This window comes from Histoplasma capsulatum, genomic scaffold (genome assembly GCF_000149585.1).
Source record: "Histoplasma capsulatum NAm1 scaffold_2 genomic scaffold, whole genome shotgun sequence".
Classification (NCBI taxonomy): Eukaryota; Fungi; Ascomycota; class Eurotiomycetes; order Onygenales; family Ajellomycetaceae; genus Histoplasma; species Histoplasma mississippiense.
In genome coordinates, this window is record NW_001813981.1 from 263,719 (window position 1) to 281,014 (window position 17,296).

Genomic DNA, 17,296 nt, shown 5'->3' on the forward strand with positions numbered 1-17,296 from the left:
TCAGATCTGACTCTGCTTTGACAACATCTCAATTATCTAAAGCATACAGAGCAGTGCAGCAGCATTTTCAAACTGAATTTATAATCACTGTCATGAGCTTCTCCGACAGCACAATGTTGATCTGAAATAAGCTTCTAAATATATGATGATAGAAGGCAATGAGAAAGCAGATTGTATGATTAAATGAGCAGTCTCATTTACTGCAGCTCCAATCTATGAACTCAAGGCCACACTCACAGTCAGTGGGGTTCACACAGTGGCCAAGCAGCTCAGTCAAGAAACAAGGTGAAAGTGATGAAGTGAAGTCTGTGACAAGCTCTCTGATTAGTACTGAAGCTGGAGTTTCAGCAGACTGACTGTGGAATATCAAGTAAAAACTTCTTTAGAGCTCACCATGCCACAGTATGCTGTTGATCATTGACTTGCACTTCACTTCTTTCATGAGAACTTTTTCTGATATCACAAACATTTTCAACAGGCAGATGTGAGGCTCATCTGTATTTGTGAACACAATAAAAACTCAAAACATTTGATGCTTTATCAACATTCACAGAAGCATCTTCTTCATTGATTCAAGAAATCAGCAACACAGCTATATAATTGAATGACAGCTATTGTTTATTTATAGTCTCTGATCTCTACAGATTTTATAAAACTGCTCAACTGCACACAGTTCTACACACAGTACTGCATAAGATATGTATGTATGTATGTATAGGTTTAACATCCCGGAGAAAACACGGGCAGCACCCGTGTTTCAGAAGCTTTCTGAAGGGCATGAAGATGTGCTATGCTGAAGAGATTTCTATATACACAGAGAAAGAGAGAAAATAGAATTCAGATGGCAACTTTTAAGAAGATTCAACTCATTATAAAGGATTTTTCTGAGCTGCGCATTCACTTCTGATCTGATATATGACCATTCATGATGAGGCTATAATGTGGTTCTCTGAGGGGACTGCCGCTGCTGTGTCTGAAAGGCTTTATAATGAGCAGAGAGAAATACCTCTTTCAATTGATCAGAAAACTGTCTGTGTTTCTAACATCAGAAGAAAGATAGATAAGATAAATAATGAAAGAAAGAGAGGGAAAATGTGTATTTTGAAATGAAAAGAATAAAAGAAAAAGATGAAGGAAAGACTGTGTCATCTGCAACACCTTGCAGTCACATAACCTGGCACAGACTCAGGGAAAAAGAGAGGAGAGAGTACTGAAGAAGGTTGTGAAAGGAAAAGAGCAGAGAATGACAGAGAAAGCAAAGAAAAGAAGAAAGAAGAAGCATTTGAGCTGATAGAGACAAGGGCAAATGAGAGGAAAACAAAGCAGAGTATGTGTAGATACAATGCCGGCAGTCAAGAACATATCAGCTGAGTCAGATATGTAAACTGTACTGATTACATCACAGTTAATTGAAATAGATGAATCTAATTGTGCTATCTGTACTGTCTGCATAGACTGTACATCCTTACAACTACCCACGAACGTAGGGGTATCTTTGAATTTTCCATTTTTCCAATTGGTTTTCGTATAATTTTAACCCCCCAACCCGTTCAATATCATCGCACGCCCTCTGCGATTTCTCTACGTGTGTGTACTGCACAGGTTGAGTGGTCATGGAGCCCTCAACGCCCTCCTGTCCGCCCAAGGACATCGACACGGCCTACACCAGGCCACTGGAGCCGGAGTTACCGGCCAATTTTGTCACTGAAAAGGCTGGCAAGAGGCAGAGGAAGAATGTCACAATGCCTCCCCCAGTCCTCAAAGGAGCCAGCGACAGCATCCCCACGGCCACCTCTCGGCTGCAGAAGCAGTTTGAAGAGGCTCAGCAGCAACAGAACCTGCAGCAGAAGGCTCTCATCAGATTGGCAAAGACTCTGGACAGCTGGGTTGAGGAGGAGAAGCAGCCAGTCAGTCAGAACTTTGCCCGAATCTTCTGTGAGAGGTTTGTCAAGTATGTGACAGCAGATCTGAATGCAGCATCAATTCTGAGAGGGGGTGCTGCCCCGGATACTCATCCGCAGCCAAATGCAGCAAAGACAGCTGCCACCTGGCAGATGGCCCGCACCAGGCGACGCTCAGCTCGCACAGCAGTGCGGCAGCACAGCCAAGCAGCTAAAGAACAGTCTGACTCCAGCATGCAGATGGCAGGTCTGGAGGCCTTCAACCTCATCCCGCAGGTGGACTTCGGCAGCAGCTCACCAAGTGACTCCTCATGCTAGGACACCAACACCAGCGACGCGGCTGGCGCCGCAGGAACAACCAGCAGGAAAATCGCCCCCTGCAGGTCTTCTGGGCAAATACGGCCAGGGCAGCCCCCTGTCACACAGCAGCTCTGCAGCTTGCTTTCGAGCAGGGCTGTGAAGTGATCTGTATACAGGAGCCATACACACACCCTGGCACCAAGACTTCTAACCACCCAGCGTATGAGTGCTTTGCGCCTATAGACCGCTGGGATGACACTAACCCGGAGCAGCGAGAGGAGGAGAGGCCCCGGGTCATGACATATGTACGCAAGGGCTCAAAGACAAGGGCACAGCAACACCGGTCTGTGCAAAGCAGGGATCTGCTATGGGTCAGTGTAAATGGCTGCCACATTCTCAATGTGTACAGACAGCCTGGGACAGACGCAGTCATGGACTATCTGACCAATCTGAGCCCACCAGCCCGCTGTCTGATAGGTGGGGATATCAACGTACGGCATGATGCCTTTGAACCAGGGGCAGTGAATCTGCACCGGGGCGGGGAGCTTGTCCAATGGGCCAGTGAACATGGGATGGACTTTGTGGGAGAGATAGATGTTTCAACTCATGCAGCAGGTCATATAATTGATTTCATCTTTTTCAATGTGGCCTTTGCTTCCACTACAGTGCGTCAAGATCTACACTGCGCCTCGGATCACCAGTCTATGATCACTATGCTGCCAACAACACCTCAAACACAGCTGAGTGATGCTCGGATCAAGATCACAGACTCTCAGCTGGAGCCCTTTGCAGATCTTGTCAGAGGTCTCATGGTGGACATGCCTTGCCCAGAGGGGGTTGGAAATGTGGCACAGCTTGATGATCTGGCCCAGCACTTCACTCAGAGTCTTCTGGCTGCAGCTCAGGCAGTCAGTAAGCCAGCTCAACAAGGGCGGACCACAGCCCCCTGGTGGACAGCAGACTGCCGAAGAGCACACCGAGAGCTCACCACTCACCAGACAGAGGCCGCGAAGCACCAGTTCAAGGATGCAGTGCGCAAGGCCAAGCGTGCATACTGGAGGCAGGTGATCAATGAGGCCAGAGATGGTAGAGACCTGTACCGGGTGGTGGCATGGCATAAGCTGGAACCCAACCTCAGAGCACCCCCTCTGGTGATTGGGGATCAGGTCATAGAAGAGACAGCCGCCAAAGCTGAGGCACTTCAACAAGCGATTCTGAAGCGATACAACTCAGCTGATGATCTGGAGTATGACCCACTGGATGATGAGCACTGGAGCGGCATGGGGAACCTGCCCTGGAACCCCCGGATTGAGATGGAGGAGATGGAGCGCAACACCATTGGGGTACAGAGCACCTCCCCAGGCACGGATGGAATCACAGTGCGGATGCTCAAAGCATGCTGGCAGCATGTGTCCCTCTTTATACAGCAGCTATACAACTGCTGCCTCCGGCTCTGCCACTTCCCACGAGCCTGGAAACTGGCAGAGGTGGCAATGATACCCAAGGTGGGTAAGAGAGATAGAAGCTCAGTCCGCTCCTGGAGGCCCATTGCCCTGCTTTCAGTAATCTCCAAAGGGCTGGAACGCATCATTGCAAGGCGACTGGCGTACATGGCACTCATTCACGGCATAGTCAGCCCACAGCATGGGGGGGCGCTGCCCAGACGATCTGCAATGGACCTGGTAGCTGCTTTCACTCATGAGGTGGAGGCAGCCTTCGCACAAAACAAAGAAGTGTCCATGGTCACAATGGATGTGCAGGGTGCCTTTGATGCTGTGCTGCGCAGGCGGCTGCTTCAGCGGATGGCGCAGCAGGGGTGGCCACGCGAGCTGCTGCAGCTCATTGACAGTTTCCTCACTGAACGCAGAGCTCAGGTCCGGCTGGAGGGGACCACCACAGCAGCACATCAGATGCAATGTGGCACGCCACAGGGGTCTCCTTTGTCACCAATACTGTTCCTTCTGTACCTGGCAGAGCTGCTGAGGCAAAACTCGGAGTTGCGCTTTGGCTATGCGGATGATCTGAACATCTGGCGGGCGACCCACTCACTTGACAACAATGCCACCCTTCTCAGACAGGATATACAGAGTATTCTGAGGTGGGGGGAGATAAACAAGGTGGCCTTCGCACCAGAGAAACTTGAGATGATCCATCTTACAAGAAAGCGACACAATGAGGCACCAGCAGTAGTTGTGTCTGAGGACCTCACTGTTCACCCTGTTACTGCCCCAGCTGGACAGGAGCCAGCACTTCGCTGGCTGGGTGTACACTTCGACAGAAGGCTCACCTGGAGACCACATGTCTCCACCCGGGCAAAGAAGGCAAGGGCCGTGGCCCAGCACATCCGGAGTCTGGGAAAGACCAGAGACGGGCCCCCAGCAGACGCTCTGCGGAAGGCGGTCACCACCTGCGTGGTTCCCTCACTGCTCTATGGCACAGAGGCCTGGTACGGCGGCCGCACGCAGCCAGCAAGGCACACGGGCAGGAGTGGGGAGGTTAGCTCCCGCCTGGGATGGCATGTGGGGACAGTTGAGAAGGTGCTTACTATGGCAGCCAGAGGGGTCCTCCCAGTTTTCCGTACAACGCCCATCGCTACCCTATACCGGGATGCTGGGCTCCCATCAGCAATGGTAGCTCTGGAGGAGGCCAAAATTCGATTCGCGACAAGGCTTCAGGTGGTGGATGAGAAGCACCCACTGGCTTCACGGATAGCACCTCCAATGATCACACGAGGAAGAGGGGCTGGAACCCGGCAGCGCTCAAAGACCAAGATCCAGCGGTTGGGGGCGCTGCTACCTGCAGTCAATAGACCCACACTTGCCATCCCACACTACTCAGAGGGATGCGGGACAGACCCCACAGAGGGTGTAGACAAAAAGAGTGCTGCTCAGGCATTCAAGGAATGGTGGAGAAGTCAACCCTCAACAGATCTATATGTTTTCTCAGATGGATCAGAACGGAACCTTGACAACAGCAGGCAGGTGGGCTATGGCTTCATAGTCTATCAGGGAAATAAACAGCTGGCCAGCTTCTCAGCTGCGCTGAGCCCTATGTCACATGTCTTCGACGCTGAGGCAGTTGGTGCCTGCCGGGCATTGGAGTGCGCCGTGAAGCTCCTACCTTGTGTCACAGAGGACAGCAGCAACCCTCAGATCTGGCTCTGCCTCGACAACACCTCAGTCATCTGGGGCATACGGGACAGTGCAGCAGCCTCCTCAAACTGGGCCTACAACCGCTGCCATGAGCTCCTCAGACAGCACAATGTTGGCCTGAAGTGGGCTCCTGGGCATATGGGGATAGAGGGCAATGAGGAAGCAGACCGCTTGGCTAAGCGGGCAGTCTCATCCACTGCAGCCCCAGCCTATGGTCTCGAGGCCACACCCACAGTCAGTGGGGTCCGCACAGTGGCCAAGCAGCTCAGCCAAGAGGCAAGGCGAAAGTGGTGGAGTGGAGCCTGTGGCAAGCTCTCTGACTGGTACCGGGGCTGGAGTTTCAGCAGGCCGACTGTGGAATACCAAGTGAAGGCCCCTCCGGAGCTCACCATGCCACGGCATGCCCTTCACCGCTGGCTCGCACTCCGCTCCTCTCATGGGGACTTCTCCTGGTACCACAGGCGTTTCCAGCATGCAGATGCGAGGCTCACCTGTGTCTGTGGACACAACAAGAGCCCAGAACATTTGGTGCTCTGTCGACACTCACAGAGGCACTTTCTTCACTGGCCCAAGAGGCCAGCAGCACGGCCACACAACCAGGCGACAGCTGTTGCCTATCTAGGGTCTCTGACCCCTACAGACTTTGTAGAACTGCTGGACTGCACGCAGTTCTACACACGGTACTGCACAAGGTAACGCAGCCGGCTGGCTGCAAACCATCTGACAACCCCCGCAGCAGTTCCACGAGGCCGGCCTGCTGAGTACACCCACGGTAGCTAGTGCAACTGCCAGGGACATCACAGTCTATGCAGACAGTACAGATAGCACAACTAGGCTCATCTGTCTCAATTAGCTGTGGTGTAATCAGTACAGTCTACGTGTCTGACTCAGCTGATATGGTTTGACTGCCGGCATTGTATCTACGCGTGCTCTGCTTTGTTTTCCTCTCGTTTGCCCTTGTCTCTATCGGCTCAAATGCTTCTTCTTCCTTCTTTTCTTTGCTCTCTCTGTCATTCTCTGCTCTTTTCCTTTCACAACCTTCTGTAGTGCTCTCTCCTCTCTTTTCCCCCGGGTCTGTGCCATGTCACGTGACTGCAAGGTGTTGCAGATGACACAGTCTTTCCTTCACCTCTCTCTTTTATTCTTTTCATTTCAGAACACACACTTTCCCTCTCTTTCTTTCATTATTTATCTTGTCTGTCTTTCTTCTGATGTTAGAAGCACAGACAGCTTTCTGATCAACTGAGAGAGGTATCCCTCTCTGCTCACTATAAAGCCTTCCAGGCACGGCAGCGGCGGTCCCCTCAGGGAACCACACTATAGCCCCACCATGAATGGCCATACGTCGGGCCAGAAGTGGATGCGCAGCTTAGAAAAATCCTTTGCAATGAGCTGAGTCTTCTCAAGAGTTGCCACCTGGATTCTGTTTTCTCTCTCTCTCTGTGTACATAGAAATCTCTCCAGCGTAGCACGTCTCCATGCCCTTCGGGAGGCTTCTGAAACACGGGCGCTGCCCGTGTTTTCTCCGGGACGTTAAACCTATACATACATACATACATGCAGATCATTCTGAGCAGTGCCTCTTCATGTTATGGGCTGATTATACCATGAATGAGTGCTGTGTACACCAGTCGCCTTACAATGATGTATTTCAGCCCTTTAAAGATTACTGAAAGCAGAGCAATGAGTCTTCAGAAGTGAACTGAGCTTCTATCCCTCTTATTCATTTTGAATATCATTGTCATCTCTGTCAGTTTCTAGGCTCATGGAAAGTGGCACAGCTGGAGGCAGCAGTTGTATAGCTGCTGTATAAAGAGGAACACATGCTGCCAGCATGCTTTAAGCATCTGCATTGTGATTCCATCTGTGCGTGAGGAGGTACTCTGTACTTCAATGATGTTGCACTCCATCTCCTCCATTTCAATCCAGAGGTTTCAGAGCAGGTTTCTCATGCCATTTCAGTGCTCATCATTCAATGAGTTATACTTCACATCATCAGTTGAGTTGTATCACTTCAGAATTGCTTGTTGAAGTGTTTCAGCTTTGACAGCTGTTTCTTCTATGATCTGATTCTCAATCATCAGAGGGGGTGCTCTGAGGTTGAGTTTCAGCTGATGCTATACCACCACTCAGTACAGATCTCTACCATTTCTGACTTCATTGATCATCTGTCTTCAGTATACATGCTTGGTTTTATACACTGTGTTTTTGAACTGGTGCTTCGCGGCCTCTGTCTGATGAGTGATGAGCTCTCAGTGTGCTCTTCAGCAGTCTGCTGTTCATTAGAAAGCTGTGGTCTGCTTTTATTGAGCTGGCTTACTGATTGTCTAAGCTGCAGTCAGAAGACTCTGAGTGAAATGCTGGATCAGATGATCAAACTATACCATATTTCTAACCCTCTCTGAGTAAAACATGTTCATCATGAAACCTCTGACAAAATCTATAAAGAGCTCCAGTTGAGAGTCTGTGATATTGATCTGAGTATTACTCAGCTGTGTGTAAGCAGCGATGTTGGAAATGGCTGCTTATATTCCGGGTTGGTCCTTAGGACTCTACGAGGATCAAGCAGTAGGAGATAATACGGTGATATATCGGAGAGGATTCAGATCAAGTAGTTAGATATTGAGGGTGTAGAACGTAGGGGTCAGATTATAACAGAATGATCCGCTGGTCCCTAGAAGGTTGGACCAGCTGCTAGCTATATACACACAGTATCATAAGCAGATCGAACTTGCTATAATGTAGATGGCGTAGTATGATGCAAATGGCAAGATAATGCCTTGATTTCAAACCTGATATGACGTTGGTGGAGCTATGTTCGGCGATGTCATATCCTGATATGACGTTGGTGGTTGTTATGTTCGGCGATGTCATATCTTTAGGGCTATCGCTAATTCCGGCCTAGCACTGGCACCTTAGTGCGGGTTTCTTACACTGTGTTAGAGATGTTATTAACAATATAATGATCATAGACTAATGATCTGAGCTGCAGTGTAAATCTTGATGCACTATAATGGAAGCAAAGATCACATTGAAGAAGATGAGATCAATCATATAATCTACTATATGAGTTGAAATATCTATCTCTCCCACAAAGTCTATCTCATGTTCACTGACTCATTGAACAAGCTCCCCGCCTCAGTGCAGATTCACTGCCTCTGATTCAAAGGCATCATGCTGTATGTTGATATTTCCATTTATCAGATAGCGGGCTGATGGGCTTAGATTGATCAGATAATTTATGACTGCATCTATTTCAGATTGTTTGTACACGTTGAGAATGTGGCAGTCATTTACACTGACTTATAGTAGATTTCTGTTTTACACAGACTGATGTTGCTGTGCTCTTATCTTTAAGCTCTTACATATATATGTCATGATCTGAAGCCTCTTCTTCTCTCACTGCTCTAGATTAGTGGTATTTCAGCGGTCTATAGATGCAAAGCACTCATATACTGAGTGGCTAAAAGTCTTGATGTCAGGGTGTGTGTATGACTTCTGTATACAGATCACTTCACAGCTTTGTTTGAAAGCAAGCTGTAGAGCTGCTGTGTGATAAAGAGCTGCTCTGATTGTATTTGCTCAGAAGATCTGCAGAGAGTGATTTTTTTACTAATTGTTTCTGCAGCATCAGCTGCATCACTGATGTTGATATTATAATATGAAAAGTTATTTGATGAGCTGCTGTTAAAGTTCATTTATGATATGAGATTGAAGAGCTTTAAATCTACTATCTGCATGCTGAAATCAGATTGTTTTTTAATTGCTTGACTGTGCTGCTGCACTGCTGTGTGAACTGAGTGTTGTCTGATGCAGATCATCTATCAGATGGTATTCTTCTTACTGATGAAACTCTGAATAGTCACTCACTTGCAAAGTGCTAGCTCAGTGAGCTGTGTTGACTAAGTTGACTGAGTGGTTGATGTAGATATCATCACTGTGATCATTGATGCTGGCTGTGTTAGCAGTGATTGCTATTTCTGAGCATCTCCGTGACATCTGTTGCTAAGGCAGTGAACAGCTGCTAGCTCTTTTTGAATTAAATGTCTGAGAATGTCATTCATGTATCTGAGTGCAGTAGGGCAGTGCTGATGCTCAGCTGAGTAGAGTTGACAGCAGTTGACACATCTTGACACTCTCTTGCACTCTGTGTCTGTTGGCCCCTCATGCTGGTTTGTGGGCTCACTGCAGTTGAAGCATCTTGTCAGTTGCACATACTTTGATGAGCGACAGAACCTCTGACATTCTGAATTATGTTTCACTGTTAAAAGCCTTTTCTCAATCAGCCTGGCCTTTTCATTAACATTGAAGAGTGAGAAGTCTTTTACTGGGGCAAGGAAGAAAACAATCCATATAATCTTCCCTGTTTTGAGGTTCACCCCATGACGCGAGGGTCGACAGCTCACTGACTTTATCTTTACTTGAATCAAAACCTCTCTTTCAATCATTTTATCTGTGAGAATTTTTGCTTCTTTTCAGTTCTGAATAAATTCTGAGATCTCTGAAACAGCATAATTATACCAATGCTCTGATAGCCGGATCTTTGTGGTGTCAAGAACTTCACAAAGAGTAGCTATTGTCTTCTCAATGATCAGAGTGTTGTGTATACCTCTGTTACTTGATGTAATCACTCAATCTGTTTTGATGGGCTTCATTTTCAACACATTGACCACATCCCCCATTCTCTGAATGTTTGCAATGATTGTCTGCTGCATAGCATATAACTGTAGCTGGGTGATTTGTTTCTCTGATTGAAAAGTGATGAGGATTCATGAGTTCTTCTGCTGCTTTATGCTCTCTGTGAAGCCTCTTGACTGACTGGCATTTTTGAGCTGCAGACTAGCTCCACTAGCTCTATCTGCTGAGGAAGCTGCAGTCTTGACAGAAGTAATCTTAGAAAGAGCAGAGTTTTTCCTTTTCTAAACAATATCTACTCAGATAGCCAACTCCTTCACAGCTGTCTTTGCTGCATTTAACTGTGGATGAGTATTCAGAGCAGCATTTTCTTTCAGAATTGATGCTACATTCAGATCTGCTGTCATATATTTGACAAATCTCTCACAGAAGATCTGAGCAAAGTTCTGACTGATTGACTGCTTCTCTTTCTCAATTCAGCTGTTCAGAGTCTTCATCAATTTAATGAGAGCTTTTTGCTACAGATTCTGTTGCTGCTGAGCCTCCTCAAACTGTTTCTGCAGCTGAGAGGTGGCTGTGAGGATGCTATTGCTGGCTTCTTGAGGATTGGGGGAGGCATTGTGACAGTCTTCCTCTGCCTCTTGCCAGTCTTTTCAGTGACAAAATTGGCCGGTGACTCCGGCTCCAGTGGCCTGGTGTAGGCCGTGTCGATGTCCTTGGGCGGATGGGAGGGCGTTGAGGGCTCCATGACCACTCAACCTGTGCAGTACACACACATAGAGAAATTGCAGAGGGCGTGCGATGATATTGAACGGGTTGGGGGGTTAAAATTATACGAAAAACAGTTGGAAAAGTGGAAAATTCAAATGTACCCCTACGTTCGTGGGTAGTTGATGCATGCCAATGGGACATGCAGTGGTGCTTAAAGCACGAATGGTGGGGGGGGGAGCTGCAACAGGCGTGAGTATGGGAGAGGTGCGCGCGGCAGACATGGAAGGGGGATGTAACAAGAGAGGGGAAAGGGGGTTGTTTTCTTCATTTCTCAGGAACAGCGCTGGCTGATCCTTGGTAAAACTGCAGGGAGGGAACTGGAGCGAAGGCAATTAGCTGGGAAGAGGTTTTTAGTCCAGTGGTATTGACCACAAGGTTTTCCTTTCATGTAACATAGGCTGCCCGCATACTATATAGGTTAGGCGGTGTAGGAATAAATAATAATAATAATGAGGAACTCTCTATCAATAAAGATAGATAATAAGAGATTTAAATTGATCTAGTTGCTATTGCAGAACCACAGTACACAGTAAGTATATCAACATTCATTTCTACTATTCTCATATGCAGTCGAATGAAGGTGTTATCGTGATTTGTTATATTCTCATGAAGAAGTTGGCAGTTGATGAAACACAGTAGTGGGTGTTGGGCCAGGCATTTGCCCCAGCGCATGTGACTAGGCGTAGTTATAGTTGTATAGGCAGTAGTTAGCTAGCTCCCACAACGATAATAACTTGAAAAGATTAACCCTCCTACATAAAAACACAAATGAGACATTTGTCACTATAGTCTGCCGCACGAATGTTGGGCTCCTCTCAATTTAATTGGCTATAACTAAGTTCAACAGGTACACACACCAAGCCTAACTTCGCATTTGCACCTGCGATGTCTACCAAAAGCCTCATGAAAAACCTAAGTACTATTTCAAGCCGAGAACCCCTAAAATATGAATTCCAACTAGGAGTTTCAAGATTTCTGCTAATATATACCCAGACTCGTGTGTTATTCCGTCTGAGTATTGCCGATATATATGCATTCTTTCCGGCAATAAACTATCCATAATATTCGCGCCGGAAGGCCAGAACATCGTTCGAAATATCGCTCTCAAAGAGAGCATTACGGGTTGCGTTAAAGCTCTTCGATGGTCAAAACCGCCTGGGCCCTCAATTGCTGAACCTGATGCATTTTCACCTGACAGCCAGCGCATTCTCTACGCGAGCGGAAACTATATTTCCGTCTGGGATGTGCACGATGAGAATTGGTGTGCCGAAATCGAAGCTGGCGACACATTCAATTTCACCTATGTCGATTTTGCAGCCACGCATGATGAAGTTATCGCCTTTTCGGAATTCAACGTCCACCTAACGATATTCTCCTTGTCGACTGGTGGTCAGCGCGTGATAAAATCACCCAAGTTTTCCAATGCGACCGGCTACGGTTTTCGTCCGGCTACGGGCCACCTGGCGCTGCTGCTGAAACTTGACGCGAATGATACCCTAACTATCCATGAGCCGGAAACTTATGAAGCCATCACTACGGTGACTCTTAACACCGTTGATGCCCAGGGCTTAAAATGGAGCCCCAATGGCGCGTGGTTGGGTGTGTGGGACTCTGCGAGCACGACGCCCAGGGTTGAGATTTACACTGCGGATGGGCAGTATTACAGGACCTATAGTGAGGCAGCCAACGATTCAAATCTGGGAGTGAAAACGATAGAATGGAGTCCAGATTCGCAACTTTTGGCTATTGGGAGGCATGATGGAACTGTTGCACTGACTAACTGCAAGACAGTAAGTTCCGATTCCTTCCATAATTTACAACGGGGGGATTTTCCGGCGATGCTCACTTCACCTCCCAGTTCTCTTTACTCTCAGTTCTTCCAGACCCTCTCTCATTTGGGTCTATAGGCCGCGATATCTTCGTAGAACAACAGTCCAGCGTCACAAACGGGACGAGTGAGTATGTCCTAGCTCCGAAATCACCTGTTTTCCCATATACTTTCAGCAGCGCTGGTGGTGGGGCACGCGCGGTATCCTCAATTGCCTTCAGCAGAAACAGACATATGCTGGCAACAATCGACCAGAGCCTTCCCCATATCGTGTGGATGTGGTCAACCAAAAGCCAAACCCCCAAGTTGATTGGTTCTTTGATCCAAAAATCCAGTGTCCGCCAGCTGCTCTGGTGTCCCACGTTCCCGGAGCTACTGATGACAGCCAACGAAGATGACATACCCACAGTGCACCAATGGATATGCAATCGTAGACCGCGAATCGCTCGAATACCCCTTGCGGATGGAGGAAAGTACTCCGTCTCTTGGGTCAGAGCAGACTGTCGCCAGAGTGGTTTGATATGGGTTGGATGGCAGACTGGGTATACGTTTGGTTACGTCGTAGGGAATGGCACGGAAACAGGCTTTACTCAGATTCTGAATATTGAAGATGAGCATCCGGCTTTCAATATGGATGACTTCCCCATTACAGGAACATGAGCTGCGGAATCCGTTTACTTGCCTTGGCCCACTTTGCGTTGGTTCTTAGCGGGCATTTGAACCGATTTCCCTATGCGAACAATATGATCTACGGCTAACGCAATTATTTACCTGGCCTATTTGAAAATATTCTACTCAAACCATTTCTCCAAGGGCGGGTATATTCCACCATAAACCTAGTACTCCTCATTGATGTGATATCAAATGGGACTTGAAATGTTCAAACTTGCTTTTTATGGTATAGCGGATATCCCATTCTAATCTAGCCTTATTCAGCCAAATCAAGGGCTTAGGGCTAAATCCACGCTTAGTCATACCCCACTCGCAATTTCGCACCTTGGTTCCTCTTCAGAAGTTCGTGAAGGTCGTTGAACACCTGGTCGTCGACAACCACCGCATATACCACCCAACATGGTAAGTGAATCTTCCTGTCCTCCCCTTCTATTCCTCCGGTGGTCATGTGAAAGCCAGCGCCGGATGTTATGTGATGAAAAGACTTGGCACGGTAGACATTGTATTCTAGTACTGATGGATTCATGATTGCGATCGGGATAGGCACCCGCAGCAAGCTCCGGCGGCAAGAAGCAGAAGAAGAAGTGGTCCAAGGGCAAAGGTACGGAAGAATATCGCCCCTAAGGGAAAGATAGAGGTGTTAGGTTCGGGGGAAGGCGATTTTTGGATAGCTACCCTTCGACAGATATTTCTGTCACCTGCGGATTCAAGCACAAAAAGGCAACGAGAGGCGAAATGAAACTGACATGATGTCTTTAACAATACAGTCAAGGACAAGGCCAACCATGCCGTTGTCCTCGACAAGGCCACTTCCGAGAAGCTCTACAAGGATGTGCAGTCCTACCGCCTCATCACCGTCGCTACCCTCGTCGACAGACTGAAGATCAACGGCAGCTTGGCCCGGCAAGCCCTCGCCGACCTGGAGGAGAAGGGCCAAATCAAGAAGGTTGTTGGTCACTCAAAGATGAACATCTACAGTACGTCAAAAGCCCGTTTCGTTTCCCCTTCTTTCTGTTGGACTGGATATGTAGCCGATATTTCATCGGTTCGGTGTTATCTTTGCATATACTGTCCAAATGTATCCTAACAAACTTGCCTCTCCAGCCCGCGCCGTTACCGCAGCCGAGTAAACGAATTTCTCCGAACCATTTCCGGTTCCTCTTCTGTCCCCGGGGTTTTGCGTTCGTCAAAATGGTGTTCTTGACTTTCCTTCTGAATGTTCTTGTCTTTATCAATTTCCCCCCTTCTGTTCCATGTTTAGCTCGTCGTCATGAGTGTATGGATATAAAAAGAAATAAAAACGATTATATCTGCATTGTGGAGACAAGGATCCAAAATTTCCAAGTAAACAAACGTTGGCCCGGGTTTTTCTGTTGTATGGGAATCGACCTGCTGGTTTATACGCCCTCGATTGTAGCCCATATCGTGGTGGATAACTTCAGATATACCATCAAAATTTCCCAATAGAATCTATTCTCAAGCGATGTTCTCCGTGGGGATATTTCCTTTCAGGTCGATGGGTGTTCCCAAGTTTCGCTTTCGGAGGGCTGAAATGTAATATGATCCTCAAGAACATTTAATACCTACTTGATTTACTTTGACCATAACCTCCACAATCTCCCTGATGGACTCTAGTATAGTGGCTTGTAACAATGTAACTCCATAAACAACCACAGCCAACATGTCGTGAAATGCACTTTTCATAGCTGGAGACCTTCACACACAAACCCCAAATTCACCTTAGCACAAATTCACCAAATTGCTCTAGAAATTTCACTATATAAATCTCCATATATCTATTTATCATATTATCCGAACCCAAGAAGCCGCCACACCGCCACAGCTCACGAACCCTCTACAACTTATCCTCCACCTGCGCACTTTTCGCAGCATTAAGCTTCGATCTCAACGGCCTCATCTTCTGCGCCGCCTGGCACAACTCCCTCTCCGGCCCCTGCATCAACTTCTCAATCCCAACAACCCTGCCAACCTGCACATATTTTTCATGGTTGGCGAAAAACTCCTTCCAATGCATCACCTGCTTCGACACACTCTCCACCGCCGCATTCCACTCCTCCTTGCGCCGCGCCTGCTTCTGCTTCTTACTCATCGCCAGCTCGAGGGGGTTCTCATCGTCGTCTTCGACGGGGATGTACATGAGTTCGACGCCGCGAATGTCCGGCGTGCGATCCTCCGAGAAGCAGCCAGTGACGTAGGCGCGCGTGGCATCGGCACCGGCGAAGCTGTTGTAGCTGCCGCCCTTACCGTAGATGCGCGGGTTCGCGGAGACGTCGAAGATTACGCCGTCGACGGCGACATAGATGGGTAAGGAGGGGTCGGTGCCGTTGTAGAGGGCGAGTTGTGCTGGTGTGAGTTCCAAGGGCCCGCGCTGCAATATAAATTGGCGTTTATTAGCAAAGGAGCTCCTTCATTCACGTAGAAATGGTAATATCGAAAAGTGGCGACAAGGGAAGGAAGGGGTGGTAGGGGTAGGTAAATGTCGTACGAGATAGGTTTTCACAGCAGCCCAGCGCAGGAACTTGGGTTTATAGCCCCAGAGCACAGAGTCGGTGGTGATATAGTATGACAGCGCGCAGGAGGTGAGAACAAGCAAAAATATGACCCGGCAGAGATCGAGGACACTGATGGACCATCTGCGTCTGGATTGCCCTGCCTCGCCTGCATCCTCCGCCTTGACTCTGTTCTTTGAGCCGGAAGACAGCTCCTCCTCGCTCCCTGACGAGGTGGGCGTGTAATCTATGTGGTCGTATTCATTTTCGCTCATCCCACTCTTCGATGAAGGAGGGGATCCTTTGCCAGGGCGCTGGCGGAGAGCTGCCATTGTTTGCGTTCCAAATCGTTCTGTGCTTGGAGTGTCTGTGGCGCCGGTGGTAGCTAGCTCAGACAGCTAGCTTCGCCAGCTGGCTTCCGTCCCAGTCGCAATCACTCGCGCTTTGCGAACGATGTCTTGCATGTAGACAGGCTATTTGCCGTGCTAGAGGGGTGTATCATTGTCTATCTGCTGTTGACGGGGAGAAGAGAGGTCCTGAACTTTATTTAAGGTGTTTCCATGCTCTCGCTGTCAGAGTAACTTAGGTTTCTTAGATGTCCTGAAGGTCTGTAGCACATGGTATAGCAGAGTCCTTGGAAGTAACCATCAAGTTCCCCTACGGTGATAATCTACCCTTCCCCAAACCTCTCTGTCTCGTACTTTTTCTTACCCACTGCAGGGAGCTCTGGCAATTCAAGGTCTGGAAAAGGCTCCTAGACCTTCGCGGGAGGGTGCTGTCCCAAGATATCCTCGAGGCTCTTCACCGTCGCCCTTAGTTACCAGCATTTAGTACCTCCCCAACCAGGACTACTACAGTATTACTTTCAACATCCTCCCTTGTATATTGATCTCTGCACCGCTATTCGGCTTGGAATACAACGCGGCAATGCTTCCACCACCGCCCTCCTCCATAGCCATACAGACCCGCTGAAAGGCGCGTACTCGACATACTCCTCATAGACCCACTACACACCCAGTCCTCAATACCTGTTCTCGTTCTTTCTGCCTTTGACAAGGATATTCCGTGGAAAGACGCCGCCGTGATGTGAGAACAAACTTCGACTGACGGTTCCTCCGTGGTTCTGCAAGTGTTCTCCTCCACATTATCTCTTGTAGACATATTCCGTCTGAGGGAGAGACTCCACTTATCTTATCGAACTCAGCCTCTGGAAATTGAAGTGCTCTATGAAACTGATCCCAATACCTTCGTAGGGGTAGCGCGAAGGCTTGCGATTGAACGTCCAATCCCAATATATATGGGCTGCGTGCATGATGTAACGGGCCTTAAATGACCTGCAAGCCGTTCTCAGATTGACACACCGCTATTGTTCATCCAACGTTGGCCAGATATTGTCAACTGGATCGCCTAGCACAAAGTCGGCAGTCGTTGCGTGATTCATCAGCCTATGCCTGACACCTCTTTGGTTTGAGCATGGAGATATGCTCTTTGAAAATGTGTTATATTCATCTAGGCCCCTGAATTTAT

The 17,296-nt window shown here is 48.2% G+C and overlaps 6 protein-coding genes across 6 annotated transcripts; 3 read left to right on the plus strand and 3 right to left on the minus strand.

Moving 5' to 3' along the window:
• Positions 1–469, minus strand: HCAG_02182 (predicted protein; the record flags this gene model as incomplete). Its single annotated transcript, XM_001541961.1, has 4 exons — positions 1–12; positions 48–121; positions 238–330; positions 394–469. The coding sequence occupies 4 exons, from the start codon at positions 467–469 to the stop codon at positions 1–3; spliced, it is 255 nt and encodes an 84-aa protein (XP_001542011.1).
• A 1,144-nt stretch (positions 470–1,613) lies between these two features.
• Positions 1,614–6,049, plus strand: HCAG_02183 (conserved hypothetical protein; the record flags this gene model as incomplete). The annotated part of the gene is made up of 3 exons (XM_001541962.1): positions 1,614–1,911; positions 2,032–2,202; positions 2,445–6,049. 3 exons carry the CDS (start codon positions 1,614–1,616, stop codon positions 6,047–6,049), a joined length of 4,074 nt encoding a protein of 1,357 aa, XP_001542012.1.
• Positions 6,050–9,413: 3,364 nt separating this feature from the next.
• On the minus strand, positions 9,414–9,801 carry HCAG_02184 (predicted protein; the record flags this gene model as incomplete). The annotated part of the gene is made up of 3 exons (XM_001541963.1): positions 9,414–9,538; positions 9,572–9,599; positions 9,760–9,801. The coding sequence occupies 3 exons, from the start codon at positions 9,799–9,801 to the stop codon at positions 9,414–9,416; spliced, it is 195 nt and encodes a 64-aa protein (XP_001542013.1).
• Positions 9,802–11,644: 1,843 nt separating this feature from the next.
• Positions 11,645–13,247, plus strand: HCAG_02185 (predicted protein; the record flags this gene model as incomplete). The annotated part of the gene is made up of 3 exons (XM_001541964.1): positions 11,645–11,675; positions 11,753–12,549; positions 12,693–13,247. The coding sequence occupies 3 exons, from the start codon at positions 11,645–11,647 to the stop codon at positions 13,245–13,247; spliced, it is 1,383 nt and encodes a 460-aa protein (XP_001542014.1).
• Positions 13,248–13,658: 411 nt separating this feature from the next.
• On the plus strand, positions 13,659–14,389 carry HCAG_02186 (40S ribosomal protein S25; the record flags this gene model as incomplete). Its single annotated transcript, XM_001541965.1, has 4 exons — positions 13,659–13,661; positions 13,803–13,860; positions 14,027–14,236; positions 14,364–14,389. 4 exons carry the CDS (start codon positions 13,659–13,661, stop codon positions 14,387–14,389), a joined length of 297 nt encoding a protein of 98 aa, XP_001542015.1.
• A 605-nt stretch (positions 14,390–14,994) lies between these two features.
• On the minus strand, positions 14,995–16,101 carry HCAG_02187 (conserved hypothetical protein; the record flags this gene model as incomplete). The annotated part of the gene is made up of 3 exons (XM_001541966.1): positions 14,995–15,035; positions 15,141–15,648; positions 15,766–16,101. 3 exons carry the CDS (start codon positions 16,099–16,101, stop codon positions 14,995–14,997), a joined length of 885 nt encoding a protein of 294 aa, XP_001542016.1.
• Between the last annotated feature and the right edge of the window lie 1,195 nt (positions 16,102–17,296).